The sequence below is a fragment of the Peromyscus leucopus genome, chromosome 12, assembly GCF_004664715.2.
Source record: "Peromyscus leucopus breed LL Stock chromosome 12, UCI_PerLeu_2.1, whole genome shotgun sequence".
Classification (NCBI taxonomy): Eukaryota; Metazoa; Chordata; class Mammalia; order Rodentia; family Cricetidae; genus Peromyscus; species Peromyscus leucopus.
This window is the reverse complement of record NC_051073.1, coordinates 2,060,057-2,084,578: the sequence shown is the minus strand read 5'-3', so window position 1 is coordinate 2,084,578 and position 24,522 is coordinate 2,060,057. Positions and strand designations below refer to the sequence as shown.

Here is a 24,522-nt window from a genome sequence, read left to right as displayed (position 1 = left end):
GTGTGTAGCTAGAGTTTTCCTGCCTTGCCCACAGTCAGGACAAATCTTTGTCACCCGCCAGTCCCACAGCCGCTCAGACCCAACCAAGTAAACACAGACTTATATTGCTTACAAATGGTATGGCTGTGGCAGGCTTCTTGCTAAACATTCTTATAGCTTAAATTAATCCATTTCTATAAATCTATACCTTGCCATGTGGCTCGTGGCTTACCGGCATCTTCACATGCTGCTTGTCATGGTGGCAGCTGGCAGTGACTCCTTCTGCCTTCTTGTTCTTTCTTTTCTCCTCTCTGTTAGTCCCACCTATACTTCCTGCCTAGCCACTGGCCAATCAGTGTTTTATTTATTGACCAATCAGAGTAATTTGACATATAGACCATCCCACAGCATGTGTGTGTGTGTGTGTGTGTGTGTTGACAATGATATGAATTGACACTGTTGGTACATATGAAATTGATTGAAAATGGATCTTAGCATTAAGCAACTAAGAGGTAGCAACATCATGGTGTCTTGTTTGTTAGAATACAGCAACACTAGTGTTTATATCCTGGACTGTTGCAGTAGTCCAATGAAGATACACTTTGCACACAGTAATGACTAGTGTGGCTGGCTTGGTAGCTTAGAGCCCTTCTTGGCGATGGAACCTGGGCAACACTGGGTATCATATTCAATCAGCATTCACTGGGTACACATGGGGAATCTACTATCTTTCAGCTACCTACAGAGTATTTATTTTTCTGATACTGAACCTGTTTTCCTTGGGCTTAGTCATTTACTAATTCAGTGCAGAGTTACTTTGAATGCTGACTGGGTCAAAGTGAGGTTTATCAAGTCAGAGAGTCAATAAAAATTAGTGAGTGTTATTTTTAGAACCAACTATCCTCATTTTGCTAATGGGATTTTTCTCCCCCACCCTCTTTTATTTTTCAGCATCTAGTTATCAAAATGAAATAAGGTAAGTTGGAAACCTCTTCAGCTTTTTGCCCAAACAAAACCAAGTAACCATGGTAACACTCAAGCGTGGGATTATAGGGTTTTGGGGTTTATGTTGTTCAATAAGTACTGAAATCAGACACTCTGCAAAACATTTGCCAGTCACAAACTCATAAAGCAACCTTGGGCGAACTGTCTACAGAGGACTTGTCTCTAAGGAGACGGAGGTTTGCTGAGCACCTGCCATTTGCAACTCTCTCCACAAGAGGACACTGTGCACTGTGACTGTTGGTGGCTGTTGTCCAGCCTGCTTTGAGCCAATGCACCTGCAGAGATTGCACTGGGACTTGAGGCATGTTGCAGGACAGCAAGCCGTGCCAGACAGATGCCTATAAAGGCATTCAGCATTGCTCTGGTAGACAAATTAGGCACTGTCTGCAGCTCATCCCAGCACTGAGAAGACAGGAGTGAAATATTTCTCTCATTCCCACATCATCCAGAGTGTCTATGAACACTTTTTTTTTTTTTTTTTTTTTCCGAACAGGGTTTCTCTGCTTTGCGCTTTCCTGGAGCTCACTTGTAGCCCAGGCTCGAACTCACAGAGATCCGCTCTGCTCCGAGTGCTAGGATTAAAGGCGTGCGCCACAACCGCCCGGCTACGAACACTTTTGAGGGAACTAAGTCCAGATTCCAGGACTACATGTTAGCTTGTATGTTCACATAAATATACATTAGCCAGTGTGTTCCAGGAATACATGGCAGCTGGTGTGTTCACAGGACTACATGCTAGCTGGTATGTTCACAGAAATACACAGTAGCCCGTGTGTTCCAGGAATACATAGTAGCTGGTGTGTTCACAGTAGGCAGTGTGTTCAAAGGACATATCATTATAGCTGATGTATTCACAGGAATACATGGTAGCCAGTGTGTTCACAGGAATACATGATAGCTGATGTATTCACAGGAATACATGGTAGCCAGTGTGTTCACAGGAATACATTATAGCTGATATATTCACAGGAATACACAGTACCCAGTGTGTTCACAGGAATACATGGTAGCTGGTATGTTCACAGGTAGACACAATATCCTGTGTGTTCACAGGTATACATGATAGCCACTGTGAATGTGTGTGGTACTTTCAGAGTCACAGAGTCACCCAGAGTGTTTCAGATGCAGCTGTTTAGCTGAAGGTATCTGCAACCACATCCAGCAGTCAGTGTTTATTAGATAATATAAAGTTTCTAGGCTCTGAAATTGAAAACCTTTGGGCTATGTACAGTCCTATGAATGGATGTGTAATGGTTGCTAAGCGACAGGTTCTTTCCATTCACCCTCTGGCCCTGGTTTTAAAAAAAAAAAAAAAAAAACAGGTTCTGAGAGAGGCAGCTACATTCTGAGACGTCATGCAGAAACAGTCTGGGAACTGCTCTATGGGGCCAGATGTGAGGTGAGGGAGAGCAAGGAAAGAGATCCTGGTGTGTATTCTAGCCTTTCTTTTGACCATGGTTACCAGGGGGTCACAGCCTGGATTCTTCCTCGGCTGAGCAGGGTGGTTGTTGCCACAGCATTGGGTTCTGTTCTCAGAATTTTAGAGGATTCAAGGCACAGTAAAGCAACCCAGAATTATTTAGCAAAATGGTAGAGAGTAAGAATAGGTACATACAACCACATGGGTAGCCATGACAGCACTAAGACCCGCCCCCAACTCAGTTACACTCATACCCACCCCTTAACAGTTGGGTGCTGCTCTGAGCTCTGCACAGGTTTCAATCTCCCTGGTTTCCCATCATGGTTGTATAGGTCTTTTCCATTTTGTGGCTGAGGGTACTGAGACAGAGAGGTGATATTTCTAACATTCTGCTTGTGAAAGAACCAGGGATGTAGACAAGGCAACTGTTGCCAGGGTCAGGTCCCTCATCTATGTGCAGCTCCTGGTTTAGAATGGATTGCCTTGTCCTGGGGGCACGATGGTAGCTCACTGCCTGTCTGAATCTCCTGGCCCTTTCCTTCCCATTGGTCCACATTGCTGTCTCCAGCCACTTAATTTTTTTGCATTAACATAACCATACATATTTTTCTTGAAGATTCAGTACATATTTAGTGTGGAAAAAGAAAAGAAACACCAATAGATCTGAGAAACAATGTCACCTGTAGATCCATGGTCTAGAAGTAGTTAGTTACCCATGTTTGTGTATGCATATGTGTGTGTTCATGTATTGAAGCCGATTTGTACATGCAGGCATTTTGCACAATCTGGACCCTAACAACTGTTATCTAATACTGGGGTCTTTTTATCTGACACTATTCTGAAGGGTTTTCCTGCTGACAAATAGCTCTTTGGTTCGGTAGTTTCCCTTTTTTTTTCCAGGTGGTTTTAATTTCATTTGTTCTTATGAAAGACATGTATGTAGTTTTATAATCTGCCTTTTCTGCTTGAAACACATAAGCAACTATTTACATCAGCAAACAGTATAGAAGTTAAAACAATTTTATTCTAGTGGCTGGAGAGATGGCTCAGAGGTTAAGAACACTGGCTGCTCTTGTACAGGATCTAAATTTAGCACCCACACCGGGCAGCTCATGACCACCTCTAACTCCAGCTGCAGAGTATTGGATACCCTCTTTGGGCATCAGCAGTCACAGTGTTCATACCCACACACAGACATATGCATATGTACTTAATTTAAAACATCTTTAAACGTTTTTGTTAGTAAAGATTTGTTTTAAAAAGTGATGGGTTTCATGACATTTTCATTCACAGTTGTAAGTGGAGGAAAGTGTACACAGCATGGCTGGTGTTCTCAGGTACCTGTGCTAATGGCCTCTGCCAAAATTCAGAACTAGAGAGTCGGTAGCCCCAAAAGCTCATCTCAGACTTCCCATAGATCATTGTCTCCTTGCTCCTAAAGGTGACATCCTTATGACATCTTTTCCCACATCTTAAGATTAGATCCACGTAAATGAATCGTCACACATACTCGTTCAGACATGCCTGCTTTCCAGAGCTTTCTTCAGCGAGGCCCATCCTCACTGTGTCATGTGGATGGAGATTTTTCTGATGACATAATGCCGTGATCTAGCTCTTTGTGGGACTTCTCCTCCTCAGCTTTGTGTGGGGCTGGGGCAGTTTTCAGGTTGTTCCAGTATGAAGGGAATACCGTTCTCTGAGTGTCCTCATGGGTCCCTGTGGAGAACCTGAGTGCCCATTCTGTTCAGAGTTCTGTGTCATCCCTGTAGCAGTGAGGACCTGGACTCATGGTAGGTGTGTGTCCAGGCCTGGAGTGTTTTCCACTATTGTCTAAGAGCATCCCAGTGTCCACTGTCCTCTGCGGTATGTGGGAGCCCTTGTTGATCACATTTTTGTGGACAGCGTGGAAGTCCATCATTCACTTATGTTGGCCCCTTGAGTGGTCTGTGGCTCACGAGTGAGCCATCTTTCAGGCAGACCTTTGCATATATCAGGATTGATTCCTTAGCAGATACTCTGGAGAGTTGAGTATGAACATTTTTCATTCTCTGGCTACCCATCATCCAACTTTGTTTCCTTAGGGAGCTGCACTGATCTCTGCTTTATTTTGGGGATCAACCCACTTTTTGCACAGAGGGATACACAGTAAATACTTTGGGTTTTTGCCAGCCATGAAGTCTTTGGCAAAACCACTGAGTTCTGTGATTGTTACATGAAGTCAGCACCAGAAATTGTGACAGCAAGCGGGTGTCCTGGATTTCAGCAACAGATGGTGGAAGAGTCCGGCTCAGGGGCCATAGGTTACTGACCCTTGATCTACCTAGGGGCTTTTGGGAGCTGAGTCCACACACCTGCCATGATGGGCCCCATCCCTCCCTCTCACTGGCATGAGTTATTTCACAGGCTCTCTATCTCTGCTGAGCAGGAGCTGTAACCGAAATGGTCTAATTTCAGGAGAACTGCAAACGTGAAGACAAACAATGCAGATCCTGAGACGAGGTTAAAAAGTGGAAAGGAGAACTTTGGGTACAGTTCGGATGAAGCAAGGGCTGCACGTGAGTACCAGGCAGGGCACAGGAAGACCTTCAGAGGAAGATGTGGGTTGCCTGGACACCAGCTTCTCAAGCAGAAAAATCTAGGCACTGGGAGCAAGCAGTGTTTGGATGATTTTTTTTAGGAGAATTTTTAGAGCCAGGAGTAGATTTAGCAGTAAAGCTCTTTCTCTCTACTTAAAGCTTAAATAGAATGAACATTAAAAAAAAAACATTCAAAGCTTTTACTTCCTTTTAAAATTATGGGATGGCCCTTTAACTTACTGTGGGCAATTTCTTCCAAACTTAACCCAATTCAAGTACAACTGACACACAGAACTCTGCTCCTGAGCAGTCAGACAGGATGGTTGTTGGAAGGCTAAACTACTTGGAGGAGTCTTTTCGCAGTCTCATGTTCTGTAATCACGATGGGATGGGGCTCTCTGTAGGCAATGTCACAGCAGCAGGACCTGAAAGGATGAAGCGAGAGGGCAGGTGGCACCCGCCATTCCTTAGCACTAGACGGGCGTCTCAGCCATGTGGGTTGGCAAGACAAACCCCAGGGAAAGACCCTCAGTGGGTTGGCCCTTGCTAAGAGTGGGGTTCTAGTTTTCAGTATGCCCATTTTTTCACTTCACCCTTGTGCACCCCAAATTCTATGTGCCACATTAAAAAGTTCCACAAAGCATGAGCTGCTGTGTTTGAGAAGCCCCCTAACTTCTTCCAGGATTTCTTGCTATTATGCATTCATTGAGTATTTTGAGCATTTTGCAAGTAGCTTGACTGAAATCATGGCCTAAACCCAACCTCCCTGCCCCATCCTCAACATGCCCTGTGTTTATTTTCCTTGGTCAGTTAATGAAGCCATGGGTCATCTTATGTCTAGATAAGACCAATGTGTGAAGAAAGGAATTGATTTTTATGTTTATGTCAGTTTTCCTAATTTTTAGCTTCATACATAAAGCATGAAGTTCTAAGCTTATGTAATACAAAGTGATAAGTAGCTGTGTACTCACAGCACTGTTATCTTCCCATCACCCTCAGGGTACTGAGCTAACAGCCAAGACAGGCAGGAAAGGTTCATTTTGGCTCATGGTTTCAAAGGCTTGGGGCTGTGGTGAACAGAGCATCATGGAGTATTCATTCATTGTGCTAGGAAGCAAAGAGAGAGACAGGAAGAGGCCAGGGGCCCAACATTTTCTTTAAGGACATTTTCTCTTTGATCCGACTTCTTCTCACTAGACTCCACCCCTTAAAGGACCCATGTATTCCCAATAGCCCCAAGTCTTTAGCACATGGGCCTTGAGGGACATTCTGGATCTAAACTGCAGAGATTACGTTATGCCAGAACTACATAGGAGCAAATGTGCTTACTTGGCAATATTAGTTAGTTATTAGAATATGCAGCATGGTTTCTTAAAAAAAATAGTCATGTATTACACTGAAAAAAATTCTTCTATTGCAGAGATTGCTTCTCTCCCTCCTAAATCTGGTGAAGTCAGCCTTCCAGAGCAACGCAGCCATACCTCTCCTTATAAGGTGATGTAGAACGTTTTAGGAATATATATATACAATATATATATGTACTGTGATAGGTCCATGTTGAGTATTCATGATGGAAGAAGGGGTCTCTTCTTCACCTCTGTTTCAAACAGACATCCTGTCAGGAATGGGGCAGAGAGAGGTGTCTCTTACTTTCTTATAGCAGTGGCTGTTAAGTCCGTTGATGATTTGGAAGGATGTACTCTGACTGGGAAAATAGTCACTCGCACCAACCAAGTCATGAGCAATGTGCTGCTTGTTTTTTGTTGTCTTTGACAAAGGTCTCTAGGACCTGAGTCAGCTTTGCAGTCCCAGCTACCTGGAATCTGCATAATCCTCATCTACACTGGGACCTTGCGCCCTTCATCTCATGGAAGGATGCTGGGTGATGGTTTGAAAAGCAGAAGAATAAATGTGGGTTGCTGTGCATGTAAGGTTGAGATTGGAGTTTGGGTGGAGAAGGGAAGAGTCCTTGGTCGGCCAGAACCATTTGGAGGTTAGAGCTGCCATTGACAGAGATTGCTGAGGAGAGAAGGTTTGGGTACAAAGCGCAATATTTATGTGGAGTGTTTCTGAGGTCTCCATTAAATGTCATCGCAGAGACTCAGTGTGCAGTTGAATATATAAGTCTGTAGTGTTCAATGGACAGACAGTTAAAACTGTCAACTGGGAACTATGGACACATACGTGTATGAGTTGGAGTTAATATTGCAGAAAATAGTTTATATCTGAAATAGTAGGCAAAACATAACCAACAACCTTCTCTGACCTATACAAGTAAAACTCCTAGAGAGACACACTCCAGGGGATGCCACCCTGGGGGCCCCAGTTAGGAGGACTCTTCTTGTCCCGTTCGGAGAAGCTGCCTCTAGATCTCCCAATCACTCACTCAGTGGTTTGATCTGTTCAGGGATTGCTGTTGACTTGTGGTGATGGCATCTAGCACACGTACCTTTGTGATCCCCGATCATTCTTTTTGGATACATGGATTGGCTTAGATTTCCAGGTAGCTCTGGGCTGTGGTTTTTCTCCCTCCCTCTGGGATTCAGCTACCTGCGTGCATTCTGCCAGTGACACAGACCTTCTGGGCTTTCAGTGGGTAGGAGACTCTGCCTGATGCTCAGTTAGGTAGCTTAGGGACTTAGGCGATGTTGGGGGAACACAGGGAGCCAGCTGAGAAGATACATGGGGAAACTGTGGCACAAATGAAGGTGAGTCTCAGGGACAGATTGCCAGCTCTTAGTACACACTGTAGTCACTCCCTCAGGCGAAGTGGCAGGAAAACAGAGGCCAGTTTTTCTCAGTAAAGCAGATCCTTGGCTTGAGGATCTTTGTATGGATCTGAAGCTTTAGAAGTGGGGGAAAGGAGACAGGACTTTCTTTAGAAGCACTGGTCTGGTGACCAAGAGGTGGCAGTTACAGGGAGGAATGGGCAGGCTGTGTATGTGTGTGTGTGTGTGTGTGTGTGTGTGTGTGTGTGTGTGTTGTATGTCCAGTCCCGGTGGCTCTTCGTGGGTTGGGTCATAGGCTGATAAGGACGCAGGTGGCTGAGGGGCTCCCTCCCACCCAGCTACCAGCATTGTGTGTAAGCTACACTTCTTGTTGCTGTGACAAGATGATTGGCAGAAAGGACATAAAGAAGGAACAGTTTCTTTCTGCTCACGTTTGGAGATGCAGTCCGTTACGGTCTCACAGAGCCGAGAGAGATGTGTGTGCCACCTCCTTTCTCCTTTTGAGTCAGTATGGGACCCCAGCCCACGGGGTGGTGCTCCCGCATTCAGGGTGGGTCTTCCCTCCTCTGAAGCCTCCCTGGAAGCACCCTCATAGATATGCTCAGAGGTGTGCATTTCAGGTGATTTCAGATTTGGCCATGTTGAAGAGAAACCACCCCACATGGATACCCCAAGAGCGCATTTGAGAAACCCCCACCTCCCCAGCTCCTTTCTGGTTGTTTTTTCCTATCAAGAGTTTCCTGTAGACAAGCCCAAGTGTTTGCTTAGGAAGAGATCCAATTAGAGTCCACTAGATAATTTTGTCTGGAATGTATCTGGTGTGAGTGTAGAAAATGGGAATGCCAGTGATTGGACAAGAGAATAGAGAATGGCTTTTCAGAACTCCAGCAGGATGCTTCTTAAAGCTGTGCTGAAAATACACAGGGAGAGAAATTTGAGGGTTTCTGGATATTAACATACACACAGCCAGTTAAGTGATCTATTGGTGGAAAAAATAAGGTAGTGGCCCCGGTGGTGAATCTGATGATGATAATGATGGTGTATGCCGTGTTTTCTAAGGGGCTTGCAAAGCTTCAAGTGAGCTCAGCATCAGCAGAGAGTGTTAGGGTCCTCACAACACCAATCAGACCACAGAGAGAACTGTCTTTGCCTAGCTAGAACTTAGTGGAGTTATTAAAAGGCTGGCTCTTTCTATTCCCAGTGGGGGGACTTTAGGGAAGGCGTGCCTTGAAGAGGGCAGTCAGGTTCAACCAAAGGATGCCCGTGCAGGGGTAGGCCCCAACACTGCCTCTGGGTAGCCCGTTTGGAGACTCTGAGTGTGGGTGTGCCATGGGCTATGCTTTCTGGGAGTCACATTGAGTAGCCAATGAGCTGGAGTGATGCTGGAGGGAAGGGCCGCAGCCAGGTACACAGCTATTCCCTGTGCTTGGTTTGAGAGGACATAGTCTTTTGTGAGGTCACCTGGACACGTGAAAGTTTCCAGTGTGGCCATAACCATTTCTTACAGTGATGGTCCAGGTGACCCTTAAGCCCAGAGGTTCCTTTGTAGAGCTTTGTGAAGGCCAGATGCCACACCCAGGCTAGTCTGGGAGTCTTTAGGGGGTGATGGGCACTGTTCCCAGAGCTCTTGTCTCCAGTAAGGATGTTATATTCTGTGTACCCTCCATCCTCCAGTTCTCTTCCACTCATCCACGCTCCTGGAAAGGTAGGAGAGGGAGGTGGCTGAGAGTGTATCTTTTGTCTTTTTAGCCTCCCTTCCACTGCCTCGGTGTGGCTCCAATTTGTCACAGGCCTCCCCACACTGACATGGGGGCATTTCTGTACATGCATGCCCCTTAGGGTCAGTGTTGGCTCCCAGCTCTTCTCCAGCTCGAGATGCTGGCTGGTTAGAGTTCAGGGTTGTTGACTTCAAGCTGTGCTTCTTTGTAGAAACCCACCCCACCTCTCACCCAGCTTATAGTCTGAAAAGACTGTAGACTAAACTGAGCTTTCTAGCTGTGGGCTAGCTTGCAGCTGGTACTCTTCCTAGCCTGGATTGCTGGAGAACTCACTGGGCCAGATAAGTGGCCTATCCATAGAGACACAGGGTGCCACCAGCAACAGAGGCTCCTGCTTGGTGCTAATAGGCCTTGGAACAGGCAGAGCTTAATTCTGTAAATAGCACAGCAACTGTCAAGCAGGACCTCAGGAAACAGTAGCGTTTGGGACTATTCAGAGGCTTCCTGTGAATGCTCCAGCCTCTAGTACCTCTGAGCTCTACATACAGGAATCTGTATCTCCAGGTTGGTGGGAGCTGCTATATGTGCGTCTTCATCCTGGGCCATGTGGCATGACTCTAGTTATGGTCTAGATCTAGCAGTTACCTGTAGCATGATCCTAATTAGTATAATTCAGTAAATACTGGAGTCAGATATCCGGGGTGAAAGCTGAAAGATCAGAGAAGCAGAGCAGCAGCCACCAGAGAGTTCTTACCTCTACAAAATCTCAGACCAAATGGGAGATGAGATCCTGTCTCCACCTACCTTATATTCCTGTCTCCACCTCCCTAGTGTTGGGATTAAAGGCATGAACCACCACTGCCTTACTCTGTTTCTCTTTTAGACTGGTTCAATCTCGTGTAGCCCAGGGTGGCCTTGAACTCCTAATCTTCCTGCTTCCTCTTCCCAAGTGCTGGGGTTTAAGGTGTGTGCCACCACTGCCTGGCCTCTATGGTTAAGTAGTGGCTAGCTCTGTCCTCTGATCTCCAGGCAAGCTTTATTTGTCAGAACACAAACAAAATATCACACAACAGTATTAAAGACTTATTTATTCCATGTGTACAAGTGATTTGCCCACATGTACGTGTTCATGTGTGTGTAGTGCCATGAGAGACCAGAAGAAGGCACCAGGAACCCTGGAAGTGAAGCTATGGATGGTTATGAGCCACCATGTGGTTGCTAGGAATGGGTCTGCCATGAGAGCAGCACATACTCATAACCACCGTGCCATCTCTTCAGCCCCAGGGGGGATTTTCACTTAGGAATGTGTATCCTGATTCATGCCAGACCCTGAAAGGAACTTGGGGTATGTTTCTAAATGCTGGATGCTTGGATTCCTAAAGAGTACTTGCTGAATATGAGTTATGTGCGGCACCTGTAGAAACCTGTCTGGTACCCTGACATCTCAGTGCAGCATACCCCAGAAGCACTCGGGTACTTGTGCCAGCTCTTGGGGCTTTTCCAGACTGTCTAGACATGATCAGGCCTAAGAACCGGTGTTTTCAAATGTTCCCTGGATGATCTGCTTGAGGACAATGTTTTTGTAGACACAGGCCTGTTTCTAAGGCAGTGTCCTCTCTGAGTTCCAAGAGGCTGCCTAAACTGTACCTTGTGTATCCACCATGGTGAGCTTCTTGCATTACATAAGAGCTTGAGATGTTTCTTGGGGTACTGTGACACACCACATTCAACATGGGTGGAGGAATAAGATTTTAGGCTGCAGAGCCCAGTTCAGGCAGTAAATGTCTAGGAAAGTTAGAAGGACCACTGCTGGCTCCTGTCACGATGGGGTGTGCAATTAAGGTATGGACCAGGCCGTTGGTTACTGGATAAGAGATTGCTGGGTGGTAGAGGAAGCTCAGGTGTAACATGGTCAGCATATCTTAGGACAGAACTCACAAGGATTGAATTTTTTTGCTGCGAATCAACCAGCTCATGGGACAAGTGAACTCTTTCTATTTTGGTCTAAAACCATAGGCTTTATGAATGTTTTGTATCTAGATGAATATTTAACACAAATGGCCATCCTTCCTTCTTCTCTTCAGGGGCCTTCACTTGCTGTCAGTCAATTTTTCTGGTTGTTTTTAGCAATTCCATCTCTTTACCAATTCAGTTTTCGAGGGCATATGAATGTTTCATAACCCGGCTTGTGCCTTGCCCGCTAATCCATTCTCCTGTTGAGATAAACAGAAATAAACCCGTGATAAATTTAGAAAGCGGCAGTGCATTTGTGCAACCCAGCAGCGCAAACAGAAGCAAACAACTGCAAAAACCTCCAGCACTCTCAGCAGAAGGCCCCCTCCAGAGAGACCCTGGCGCAGACAGCTCCATCCGCCAAGCAGGCTTCCTTTCCTTATTGGGAGCCTGTAAGTGAAAGCCACACAGCAACGTGAGACTATTCCCACCCAAGATCCACAGTGCTGCACTGCAGCTGAATAATTCATCCTGCCCGCTGCATTATTTAAGATGTTTGATGTGCTCACTGTGCCCCACAGTCTGAACGGCTACCCTCAGGGCCGGCAGGGAAAATGGGTTGCACGTAACTTCTTTGCTTTTGAGACAGGGTCTCCCTGTGTGGCTCAGGCTAATTTGAACCCATGATCCTCCTGCCTCAGTCTCCCAGGTGCTAGGCTTACAGGTACATGTTAGGGTGGTGCTCACATCTTCCTAGGGTGAAGTCACTGGCCTTGCAGAGGAGCCCAGGTTAGTTTGGAAGGTTTCTGAATGAGAAGCCAGCACCACACAATGCCGCAGGAGACACAGGGGTGGCGAATTTCCAGTCAGCTCTTCTGTCTGGCTTTCCTCTTTTAGAAGGAATGTGTTATTTGAAGACATCCACAAATATCTTATATTTAAAAAATAATAAAAAAAAAAACCCTACCAGGTAAAGCAAGAACTTCCACAGGGAAATTGGAAAACAAAACAAAACAGGGAACCTTTGTATCTGTAATCTGGTTTGGTCAAAAGTGGGTCTTGGATGCTTGGAATGAGCTTGCCCTTTGGGCTTGGAAAGCACCCAGAGCATGTGTTGCTCAAGAAAGAGGAGGGGAGGGTGTGTCTCTATACAGCTGTTCATCTCTGCTCTCTGGTGCTTCTCAGGTGAGCACACTGACCCTTCTGCTTTTGTTACCAGGAACCCAAAATGCGTCAGCCCAGCCCAGCGGGTCATCCACGGGTTTCCTCTGACACCGCCAGCCCTCAGAAGGTCAGAAACGTAACTTTGGTGTAGTAAAGACTCCCCATGGCTGTGCTTTACACACAGCCACCAAGTTGACGCCATCTTCTCTCCATCCTGAGACTGGGAAGTTGACGCCATCTTCTCTCCATCCTGAGACTGGGTCTCAGCTTTGCCGAAGCCTCGGAGTCACCAGAGCTGAGGTTTTATAGTGATGGGAGGAATCAGTTTTCCTCTAAACTGAAAAGAATTTGATTTTGAAGTGTCTCACGGTTTGGGTGAATTCCTTACAGTGACTGAGCAAAACGTGAGGGTCTATCATGGAGATACTCCTCATGGACGACACTCCTGCCTGCTACACCAGCAGAAGGCAGATAGGACTGGATCTGCCATGACCTTCAGAATGTTTTTGTTGTCCTAGGTCGTGGTGATATGCTATTTATGTGCGTTTTATAGCTAGGGGCATTACTGCGTACTATCAACAAACCAAGAGCATAACAATTACAATCAACTGGACCTCTTTAAGTGGACTGGCCATTCAGAGCTTGGTGGGTTAAATAAAAGGAAAAACAGTGACAAGGTACGTGTCCAGAAGACAGGCACTCCTGGTTGCTCCCTCAGCCTTGTCCCCATGTTTTTGGGTGAATTAGGTGTGGATTCTGCCCGATAGGGGACCAAGCTCGAATTCAGCCAGCATCATGAAAGAACTGGAAAGAGATGCATATTCTTTAATAAACAAAGAGAAAAAAACCATTTGTTGTGTTTTTAATTTGTTCTTTGAGAATTTCACAGATGCATACAATGTATTTTGATCCATTCTGTGATCTCCACACCTCCTCCACCTTCTCCTAGACCCCCAACACCTGACCCCCAACTTCATGCCCTCTTCTTTTTCAATCAGTGCTACCGTATGCGGATGTCCACTGGAGCTTGGACAGCCTGCCAGGGGCCACACTATGTAAGAAAAAAAAGATTTTCCCCTCCCCTAGCAGCTATCCACTGTTGATAGCTCCTCAGGTTATGGGGAGGGGCTTGCGAGCCCCGCCCCCTCTGTCCTAGTTTGGGTTACTATTGCTGTGATGAAACACTATGACCAGAGGAACTTGGGCAGGAAAGGGTTTATTTGACTTACATTTCCACATCACATTTCATCATCAAAGGAAGTCGAGATAGGAACTCAAACAGGGCAGGAATCTGGAGGCAGGAGCTGATGCAGAAGCCATGGAGGGGTGCTGCTTACTGGCTTGCTCCTCATGGCTTGCTCAGCCTGTTTTCTTGTGGAACCCAGGACCACCAGCCCAGGGATGGCACCACCTGCAGTGGGCTGGGTCCTCTCCTATCACTCACTAATTGAGAAAATGCCCTGCAGGCTTGTCTACAGGCTGATCTTATGGAGGCAGTTTTTTCATTGAGATTTCCTTCTTGTGGATGACTACAGCTTGTGTTAAGTTGACATGAAACTATCCAGCACACCCTCCATGCTGGGATGCTGACTGGCTTGGTCCTGTGAGTTCTTGAATGCGGTGGCCATGTTGTGCCCAGAAGGCGTTGATTTTTGCCAGTCTTCCCTGACCCTGGCTCTTACAGTCTCTCTGCTCTCTCTTCTGCGATGGTTCCTGAGCCTTGGTTGGGGAGGCGATGATACAGATGTCCATTTAGGGCTGTGCACCACACGGTCACTTATTGTCTGCATTTTGTCCCATTGTGAGTCTCTGTATTAACTGCTGTCCGCTGCATGAGGAAGTGTCTTTGGTGGGCTGAGAGGTGGTGTTGCATTATTGTTCTTATTATTATTAATTATTTTATGTGTACATGTTTTTTTTTGTGCCTGCATTAATATATGTAGACCAGTGTGCACAGTGCCCAAATATGTCAGAAGAGGGCATTGGTTCCTCTAGAGCTGGAGTTAAAGATGGCTGTTAGCTGCCATGTGGATGCTAGGAACTGAACCTGGGTCCTCTGGAAGAACAATCAGTGCTCTTAACCACTGAACCATCGCTCTAGCTAAGATTGGGGTGGTAATCCAAAGAATCATAGTATTTAGAAGGAGGTCAGGAGACTTCAGTGCACCCGTAGATCCAACATGGATGTTAGGATCTGGGATGAAATTTCTGTCCTTTCCAAATCCCTTTTATACCCAGGTTTGCTCCGTGAGTGAATTTCACTTCCTGCACCTGGTGGACTCACATTTAACCTAGAGGCATGGCCATTTTTATCTCGAGTTCCAAACTGGTTGGTACAGATTTCTCTTGTGATTAGCAACTCATCCTATATTTAGCTTTGCTGCTGCTAAGGTAGAGTTTGGCATTTTACATATGTCAAGACTAACTCCTGTGAAGATTGAACAAATACCTGTTCACCCCAGACAGCGAGTCTATGACAGACCAAAGAATGGATACCACCAAAGTCCAACTTGGTGAACCAATGAGTTTTGTTGGGGTCACTTACAGGAATATGGGTGAGAGGTCACTTATAGGAGCAGACATCACTCAAAGACAGCTGCATCACCAAAGCCCACCTCATCACGGGTAGCAGCTCACAAAGCTGGGAACCGGGGGACACGCTGCACAGCCTGCAGACAGCTCAACAGGTTGGAGAGTGTCCTTTCCAGGTCCTTCTGTTGGTCTTGTCTGAGAGCGACTCTTGGCAGTCCTTACTGCTTATATACCCATGGGAAGGAGGGACCTAGTGAATCTGGTTGGTTTCAGGGACTCCTTGGAACTATTTTGAGTTGTTTACTTTCCTGTATTAAAAGCTTCCATGCAGGATGGAATGTTTCCGTAAACATCCCATCTTAAGGAGTTTTCTTCAAGAACGGAAGATTTCAGTCTTGGAGGAAACTGCTACCCAACCTTAGATTCTGGCAAATTCTGTGAAATTGTTAAACAAAAGATCAAGATGGTGTTCCTTGTCACTCAACACCCCTGCTTGCTACAGAGCCACACAGCACTGCTTAAACTTAAGTTATTTAAACTAAATAGGATACAAGACCTTTCCCCTCAATTATACTAGGCCATCTCAGTTGTTCGATAGTTACTTGTGGCCAGTGACTACTGTATATAGACAGATGACAGGTTTTCATTGTTGAAGAAAACTCTGCTGGACTGTACTAATCTATAGAGAGCTACTTGGGAATGACCTTGACGTATCATGGGCTCTTTCATACAAACACAATCTGTGTTTTCTCCAGTGTGAAAGCCTGCAGTCAACTAGTTTCTATTTAGGGATTCTGCAAACCCCCAAAGCAGCTCTCAGCTCAACATGGTGTTTTGCTGATGTGGTAAAAGTGTCTTTCACTCTGCAGTGGGGACAGCTGAGGAAGGCTCAGGAGGCTGGGGTGTGAGGAGGCAATCAGCCAATGACATGGACAAGGTTGTTTCTCCAGAACAGAGACGAGGGTCTCTGGTGATGGATACCTGATGAGGCTGCAGATACAGTCAAACAAGCATCTTTCAAAGCCTTGTGCCATCAAGTCCTGGCTAGAGAAATGCCCCTGTTTGACTTCTTGACTGGTTTTGAACTTGACTGATTTTACCTGATCTTTCTGGGGCCTTCTCGAGTTGACTTAGAGCAGGACTAAGGTGGTGAGGACAATACTCTGAGGAGAACGAGAAGCATCGCCTCTGCTCTGTGTGACTCTGACCTCAGAGAATCATCAGGGAGGTGAAAGTTGCATTGCATGTCCCTAGCAATCAGATGGCATCAAAAGCGAATGGGGGCCATGGCAGACAAGAGTCACATCGTCAATATCTTGCCCCTGACACTGAAGTGTTTAGGACACCTTGGAGATGTACAGTCCATCCTGTTTGGAGATGGCAAATCCCTTCTTCTGCGAAACAGATGGAGGGAGGCAGAGGATGATGGTAAGTGAAGGCTCAGGAAGATGGAGCAAGCCAAGGGCCTTGCTTGGAAGGGGCTCTAGAGGCCTTGGAGAAGGCAGCCTGAGAAGGCCTGAGAGGACTGACAGGTTAGTAGAGGTGGCTAGACCTTAACAGAGCAGGTCCCATAGTTTGTGGCCTTAAGTGGGGAGACACAGCCAAACTATGGGAACCTGTCCTGGACTAGCCCTGGCCAGAAGCTAGATGCCCTGTGAGCTCATTGGTGAAGTGTGTAAGTGAGTCTCTGGGGAGGACAGAGTTGGGTGAGGCTAGACAGGGGGATATTCAGGAAGCAGAAATCAGGAAATGGAGAGTGCATTTGTGAAGTCAGAAGGAAATGCAGTCTTCCCAGCAGCTCCATGACTTCCTCCCACCCCCACCACGGCAAGGCTACTTACCTGATGTGTACATGACCAGGGTGCCCTACCCATGCACCTTCCTTGATTGAGCAGTTCAGGCCCTTTGGTGCCCATGTCCACACCCACAGAACAAGGAAATAGAATGATGAGCCTCAGAGGTCCTTCCTCACTGTCACAGAGATCTTCACACACACAGGCAAGCCAGTGCCAGCACCCAGTCTATCCTCGCCCAGCATGGCCCAGTGGTCGGGACACAAGCTGTCTTTTTAAGCATCCACAGCGTCCCTCATCCAGGCAGCACTCGGGGGCTGTGCTTCTGCAGGTGGCAGATGTTTGATTCCTCCCAGCACAGCCTGGCATCCTTGGACAGTGAGGCCTTGACCAGTGTCTGTGGTACCTGGTGGACTGAGTCCTAAGCAGCTCCCATTGTCTTTCTCATGCTGGTGGAGGCATGTACCACTTCTGAAAATGCAATGGGATGTTGAACACTAGGGCCCTAGACAGACATACGAGAACTATTGCTCAGCCAGTGACTTCAGGCTAAGAGATTAGAGGTTGATGTCCTACCTCCTAATACTGGGCTGACACAGCAAAAAAATCCATTAAGGTGCCAGCCAGTTAAGTCTGAGGGGGAATGTAGCCCAAAACACGTTGATTTTATTTCTCTCTAGAAACCTAAAAAATGCATGTGTTCTACAGGATAAGTTCATTGGCAATTGGGTAGCACTTTTCAGTTTCATGGATAATAAAGTCTAAGGTAGTTCAACTAATAGAAAAAAATCTAAATAAAAAACCCCTAATTTTAAAAACTGCAGGTGATGGAGTTTTTTTTCCCCCCTAACATTAAAAAAAATTGATTCTTTGGCAATTTTATATCATGCACCCCAATCCCATTCATCTTTCAGTTCTTCCATATCCACCCCCTATATCCTTCTCCCCAGAAGATAATAAAAATAAAAATTAAAATGCAAAAATAACCCCACAAAAACCCCAAACAAAACCAAACAAAACCATCTTGCCGACTCCTCTGGGTAATGGCCTGCTCATCTATCAGTTTCGACCTTCTCTCATCCTAATCACACCTGTCACGTGACAGTTCTGCCGAACTTGTACCATTCTGATCCTCCACCCCTCCTCTCCCCCCTCTCCATCACACCTCCGATCACAGTGGCGTCGGAAGCCGTGGTGCCTCGTGCAGTACAAACAAGCTTTACTTGCAAATGCTCATTGCAGCGAGTCCTGGGTCTGGTTCAAGGCTTCTGGATTTTGCTACACACAATACTGGACCCTCTCTGAGACTTGGATTTCTGCTGTGTCCTGATCATGGAGATTGGGCAGCTATGGTTCATTTAGTTTGTAGGTGGAGTGGTTATTGGGGTGGGTTAATTTAAGGTCCTGGACCTGGGCCTGGGTGGTAGCTGAGATGATCAGTCTGGGTTTCTGCCGTGTATCACTCCCCAGCTCCCCACCCTGACACAGCCAAGGCATCACTGCTGGCACTTCAGGTCACAGAGGGGTGGAGACCTGCTCTCCCTAGTGTGGCCACCAGCGAGGGGCGGGGCCTGCTCAGCATGGCCCTCAGACTTCAACATGGCTTCAGGTAACCACTCAGTCTGTGGACGTCCGCATGGCCTTTGGTGGTAGCACTAGCCATGAACATCAACACAGACCGTGGCTGCCATAAGACCCAGCCATGGCCCTCAGCAGCAGCCACGGCCTAGACAGGTGATGGAGATTTTTCACTCCCTTTCGTTAGGAGCAGCGTAGCCACCGATGGCTCCTGCCGTGGGAATTGCAAGGATGGAAAGTTTTGCTTCCTTCCTGCCTCCTCACAGCTTCATGGCATGTTTGTGTGCATGCAGCTCCGTGTGCTGTATGCATGTGTATATGTGTGTGTCTGTACATGAGTATATATTTGGTAGGTGTGTGAATTGCACGTATATGTATTGCATGTATTTGTGTCTACATATGCGGTATGTATGTGCATACTTGTGTGAACATGAGATTGTACGTACATATGGCATGTGTGAATTTTTGTGTGTTAGCCTATGTGCTATGTATTCTTGTGTACATATGGGCTGCAGTTCACCATCCTGGCTTCAAGTTCAAATTGTCTTTCTGGCCACCAGTGATAATAGGCCCCTCTCTACACACAGGGATGGCAGCGGGCCAGGGGCTTCTCTTTGCTTCCATTGTAGGTCTTTGTCAGTGACGTTTTTCTGTCCCTCTGACATACTCCTTCCACAGTTACTCCCAAGCACACCCTCCATCAAGTGGTCTTTAATTCCTCTGATAGATTAAAAAAAAATACTTTCACTTCTTGTGTGTGAGTGTTTTGCCCGAATGTATGTATGTGCCCCACGTGCAAACCCCTGGTGCCCTTGGAAGCCTGAGGAGGGTGTTGTATTCTCTGCACCTGAGTTATAGAAGGTTGTGAGGCACCATGTGACGGCAGGAAACAGCCTGATCCTCTGCAAGAGCAGCGAGTTCTCTCAATGCTGCACCATCTCTCCGGTCCCCTCCCGTAGACTTTTCTCCCATTCTGCCTGCCCGACAGGCGCTCACCTTCCCTGTGCCCTCCCAACTCCTGACGTAAGCACCTCTGATGTGTTAGTATCACCTTACGCATCTCCTCCCTAGAGATGGGTTGCTAATGGTGTAAATGTGATTTATGTGACAATTATGTATTCAGTGTCTGCTTTCCTGTTCAGTTCCCCTCAGGTGGACAGGCTCCACATCTGCCTGTCCTTGCCTGTTGGGATGCTGCTTGCACTGGGGCAGGCTCCTTCCGCATGGCCAGTTAATGCTCACGAGATCTGCTACAAAAGCTGGGAGGCATGTGAACACCCATTTGCTTCTAGGCAGCAGCTTGGCTGTGTGCTCAGAAGTGGCCACTTGTACTCCTTGGCTTCTTAGCCACCAAAGCCTCTCAAACCAGCAGACAGGCAGGGTTGAGAGTGATCACTGGTACGCTACTGTAGTGTGCGAGTGTCCCTTTTTGGAGTCAGGAGGCCCACAGAAGCATATGCAGAGGAAGCTGGGAGAGCAGTGACCAAGCCTGGGGGTATCTTACTGTGTGGCCTGGGGTGTGGTGTTTGAACAGCCAAGACACATGCTGCTTGGCAGAGGTCTAGCTCATCTCCACATGCATCCAAGATTCCTTGATCTCTCTCTCTCTCTCTCTCTCTCCTCTCTCTCTCCTCTCCTCTCTCCCCTCCGTGGAGCTGTAAGTCTGAGAGCACTCTGTGTCCTAGGCAAGAACTTGACCTCTGAAATAAGTCACCTCTTTTTCACTTATTATTATTTATTCTTTAAAGATTTATTTTATTATTTATTTGTCCGTATGTGTGCAGGTCTGAGTGTGTATCCATACAGGTGCCAATGGATAACTACGGAGGCAAGAGGAGGGCAAGGACATTAGATGCTCTGGGGCTGGAGATGTAGGAGGCTGTGAGCTGCCCATTATAGGAGCTGGGAACCAAACCCAGGTCCTCTGCAAGAGCAGCAAGTGCATTAATCTCCAAGCCATCTCTTCTCAATCTCACTTTGTTGCTCAGTGGCCATGAACGCACACAGTAGCCCAGATAGGGCTGGAACTTGTAATCTTTCTGCCCTAGCCTCCTGGAGTAGCCGGGACTGCAAGCTTGTACTGCTAGACCTGACAGATTTCTTAACGACTAATATGTGCTAGGATTCCATGTTGCTTGGAAGGAGGTTTCTGATGCCCCACAACACCTGGAAACACCCGTAAAATCTTCCTATGTCCCACAAACATTGCAAAGGCAATAAGCCTGTTTATAACCATAAATATCTCACTGCGTTTGTCACAGTATAAGAGACTTTGAAGTTTCTATGAATGCAATTACATTAAAAACCCGGGCCGGGAGTGGGATGGGGTGGTGAATTGAGTTTGGCTCTGTTAGGAGCCTCAATCAAGAGCTCTTGGGCCCTTGTGTAAACTGCAGCTAACAGCTCTGCCATAGGAATATCTGCGCTGTGAGCAGGACATGCTGAGACTCCCCGGGATCTACCTGGGACATCTGCTGAGGCTAAATGCAGGTCTAGTGGTGCCACTCTCATATTTGTCTAGGTGACGGCTTTTTTCACAGATATTTATACAAACTTTACTGTATCTTTTCTTTATAAATTCACTTTTCTGTCATCTGTGAACCCAGGGGATTCATCACTCCTCTGTCATTTAAATACTTATGAAGCTATATGCCACATCCTAAAATGGGCATCCATCCAATAACTCAAGATCGTGACTTTGTTTGTTAATCTATCAATGGTTCTGATTACTCTTCCCTTGCTCCTGTCATGTGTCAGGAGACACAAAATAGAAAAGGTTAAAGAAAAAACAAATGAACCCCTAACCAATCCAAAAATACTTCCAAAAGTTACAGAAATTCATGCCCAACTCCTATAAATATTTTCAAAGTATTTAATATGTGTCTTACGAGACATGTAACATAAGTGCCTGCTGGTGAGATGATCTGTGCTATTTTGGAAAGCAGAGTGGAGCATCAATAAAATATGTTTCTGTTGTGCAAGTCTGAAAATACTGTAAGTGAAATTTATATGAAATTTAAAAATTAATAGCTGAGGAGAGAGGAATAGCCTGCTCTACGAAATGCTCCTTAAGTCACCCTGCCTGCGACATTGTGTGGCATCCTGAGTGCACTGTGCTCAGGAAAGGCCACCCAAAGGTGCCCACAACCAGGCGATTGGATCTTTGATAGAGACTCTTTACTTACACTGGGGTGCAGCCTCTCTGGAACCTCAGAAGCGTCACCCTGATAAAAGCCAAAATGCTTTAGCACTATTGTTCAGTGACCTTCCGTGGACGCTTCAAGGTTGCCAATAAGCCCTATTTGTCAGAGATTCCTTTGGAACATAAAGACTATTCATGTCTGTATAGAGTTTCCAAGTTTTTGGTTTTGTTGGTGTTTTAGGCTTGGCTGTAGTTGATAGTCATATCTCTGAACTTGCATTTAGGGGCCAGCTTAACTTGCAGCTTCTCCAGTCTGTGGACTACAGACTTTTTCAAATACCAGCTATAGTTAGCCTGTGTGCAGGCTGGGACTTGTAAAGATATTAATGAAATTTATTAGAGATTTGGAATTGTCTCTTGAAGTTAGTTACCTCATCATCCAGTGTCCTGATGACGTGCCCCTGTGGTAGCAAAGTTGATGGTGATAATGGCGTGAGTTTCTTCTCCTTCAAAGAAGGTGGTTCCAGGAAGTAAGAGCTCAGGGTAGGGGCGGTGAGGCAGGAAAGCTGACATGAGGGTGTGTGAGTTATCAGCATCGCGCTCAGGGCTAGTACGTGTTCCTGCTGTAGGTGCCCCGGCGGTATTCAGAATCAAAAAGGGTGGGGTCTTCTTCAAACCCATTTACCTCTTTAGGATGAACTGGAGCAGGTACAACAGAGACCTGAAAAAATGCGAAGTTTCATTCTCTTTCCTGAAACTCCTGACTTGATGGGAGAGCATGAGCTAGAGTCGGCCATGGTTTAGAATAGCCCTGCAGACTCCCCACATTTCATTTTATCAGTCAAATAAACACAGTGACATCTGTCTGAATAGGATCTTGAAATAAATATGGAATTTATGTCCTCTAAAAGTCTAAAATACAGAACGAATTAGAGGCAAGACACTGAATAATGGAGAGTCAACTGTGCAAGTGTTGAAGTGAGTGTTTTAAGGAGGAGGCTCTTAGCATCCTTACCACATAGCACTGTTGTAAGTGGGGTAATGAGACTGAGTGCTCTGGGGAGGTGTGGTGATCTGAGTAAGAATGGCCCCCGAAGGGCCACATATTTGAATCTTAGTCATTAGGGAGTGGCACTACTTAGATGGATTAGGAGATGTGGCCTTGATGGAGGAAGCATGTCATTGGGGTGGGCTTTGTGGCTTCAGTGGCCCAAGCCAGACCCAGCGGCTGGCTCTCTCTTCCTGCTGCCTGTAGATCTGCACATAGACTTTCAGCTACTTCTCCAGACAAATGTCCGTCCGCATGCCACCATGCTTCCTGCCATAACAATGATGACTTAAATATTTGAAACTGTAAACAAGCCCCAATTAAGTGTTTTCTTTCATGAAAGTTGTGCGATCATGGTGTCTCTTCACACTAATAGAACACTGACTAGGAGGGTGGAGGGTTTGGCATTGTTTCTACAGGGAACTAAGTTCTTTGGAAAATTGTCTCTTTAGGGATTGCTTACATCTAGGGAGAGATTATGGTAAGACAGGCATTTGAGGATGGGTATTCCGGGATGCCAAGGCTGACTCCGAGAGGAAACTGTGGGCAAGGGTAGACTAAGGATGTTTATTAGGAAGAGCACATGTTTTTGGCAGTCTAGGATTTGTCACTGGGTTCTCTGTAGTGTCTAATTAATGAGTAAAGAGAGATAATGTGTGCAATAAAGAATCCAGAGAAGATTGGAGAAATACTTTTTGGGTACTGGTTCTACACTGGATCATTATGGAAGGGAAGGGCTCTGGAGACAATTGAGAAGAAAGACATGAAAAGAAGAGAAAAGAAAAATCCAACATTGGGCAAAGGGTCACCCCAAACAGTAGACAAGTGGTCTACTAAGGAGCAGGTGAACCAGAATAGAGGAAATGTCATGAAAGTGCCTACCCTTGCATCAAGTCTTCCTCAGCTCATGGATGATGGTCCCTGAGAACCTTCTGAGGGAGTGCTTGCAAGGCCAGACTCTTCCTTGAGTGCTCTGACCTCTCATTACCTCCTATTATGGAACAATGGAAGCAAAACACTGAAGGTAAAAGCCAGCCACTGGTGCTTGGACAGTGGAAATGGGTGTGCAGATGTGGCTTGAACAGACAGTGGAAATGGGTGTGCAGATGTGGCTTGAACAGACAGTGGAAATGGGTGTGCAGAGGTGGCTTGAACAGACAGTGGAAATGGGTGTGCAGATGTGGTTTGTTCTCCAAACCCCCCGCAGGGGCTTAACACTTCCAAATTATATGTTAATGGTAGCAAGAGGGTAGAAACTTAATTTCAGTATGGTAGGCTAACACTGGGGCTTTTGGAAAATTTTAGATTAGATGAAGTCACTAGATTGAAGCCTCCATGATCCCTGTGGTCACTTTATAAGAAGAGGGAGAAAGCCCACACAGATAGAGAAATACCCATGAGATGTAGTTGAGGCCGGGGCTCACTAGAGCCTGAGTATACTGCCTGGCTTCCAGCCTCCCATGATACTATCAGCTAAATATGCCTGCTTCATTATAAAGCATCCTGCATCAAGTATTTTGTTATGATAATGCATGAGTTATTTTTCTCTGAATATCTGACCAGAAACAATTTAAGGAAGAAAGATCTTATATTGGCTTACACATCTGGGTGATACATTCTATCATGGTTGGGAAGACATGGGCATAGGAATAGGAGGCAGCTGGCCACACTGTGTCCTCAGTCAGGAAGCAGAGAGTGAACAAGAAGCGGAGCCTAACTATAGACCCTCCAGACCCCACTCCGTGACAAAAGATCCACTTCTGGCAATAAAAACCATTTCTTAAAGATCAACCTTCCCAAACTACATCACCAGCTGAGGACCAAGTGTTCAAACATGTGAGCCTGTGGGGACAAGTTCGCATCCAAACCATACCAGGTAATGAAA

At 46.2% G+C, this 24,522-nt stretch overlaps 1 protein-coding gene across 3 annotated transcripts in view; it reads left to right on the top strand.

The window, feature by feature from the left end:
* Positions 1-13,392, top strand: part of Igsf5 (immunoglobulin superfamily member 5) — a 38,855-nt gene extending 25,463 nt beyond the window's left edge. For all 3 annotated transcript variants that reach the window (XM_037209607.1, XM_037209609.1, XM_037209608.1), the window contains 4 exons: positions 931-955; positions 4,859-4,959; positions 6,401-6,474; positions 12,600-13,392. In XM_037209607.1, the coding sequence (XP_037065502.1) occupies positions 931-955; positions 4,859-4,959; positions 6,401-6,474; positions 12,600-12,695 (296 nt within the window). In that variant the 3' untranslated portion in view covers positions 12,696-13,392. The remainder of the gene's footprint in view (positions 1-930; positions 956-4,858; positions 4,960-6,400; positions 6,475-12,599) is intronic.
* The last annotated feature ends 11,130 nt before the right edge of the window (positions 13,393-24,522 follow it).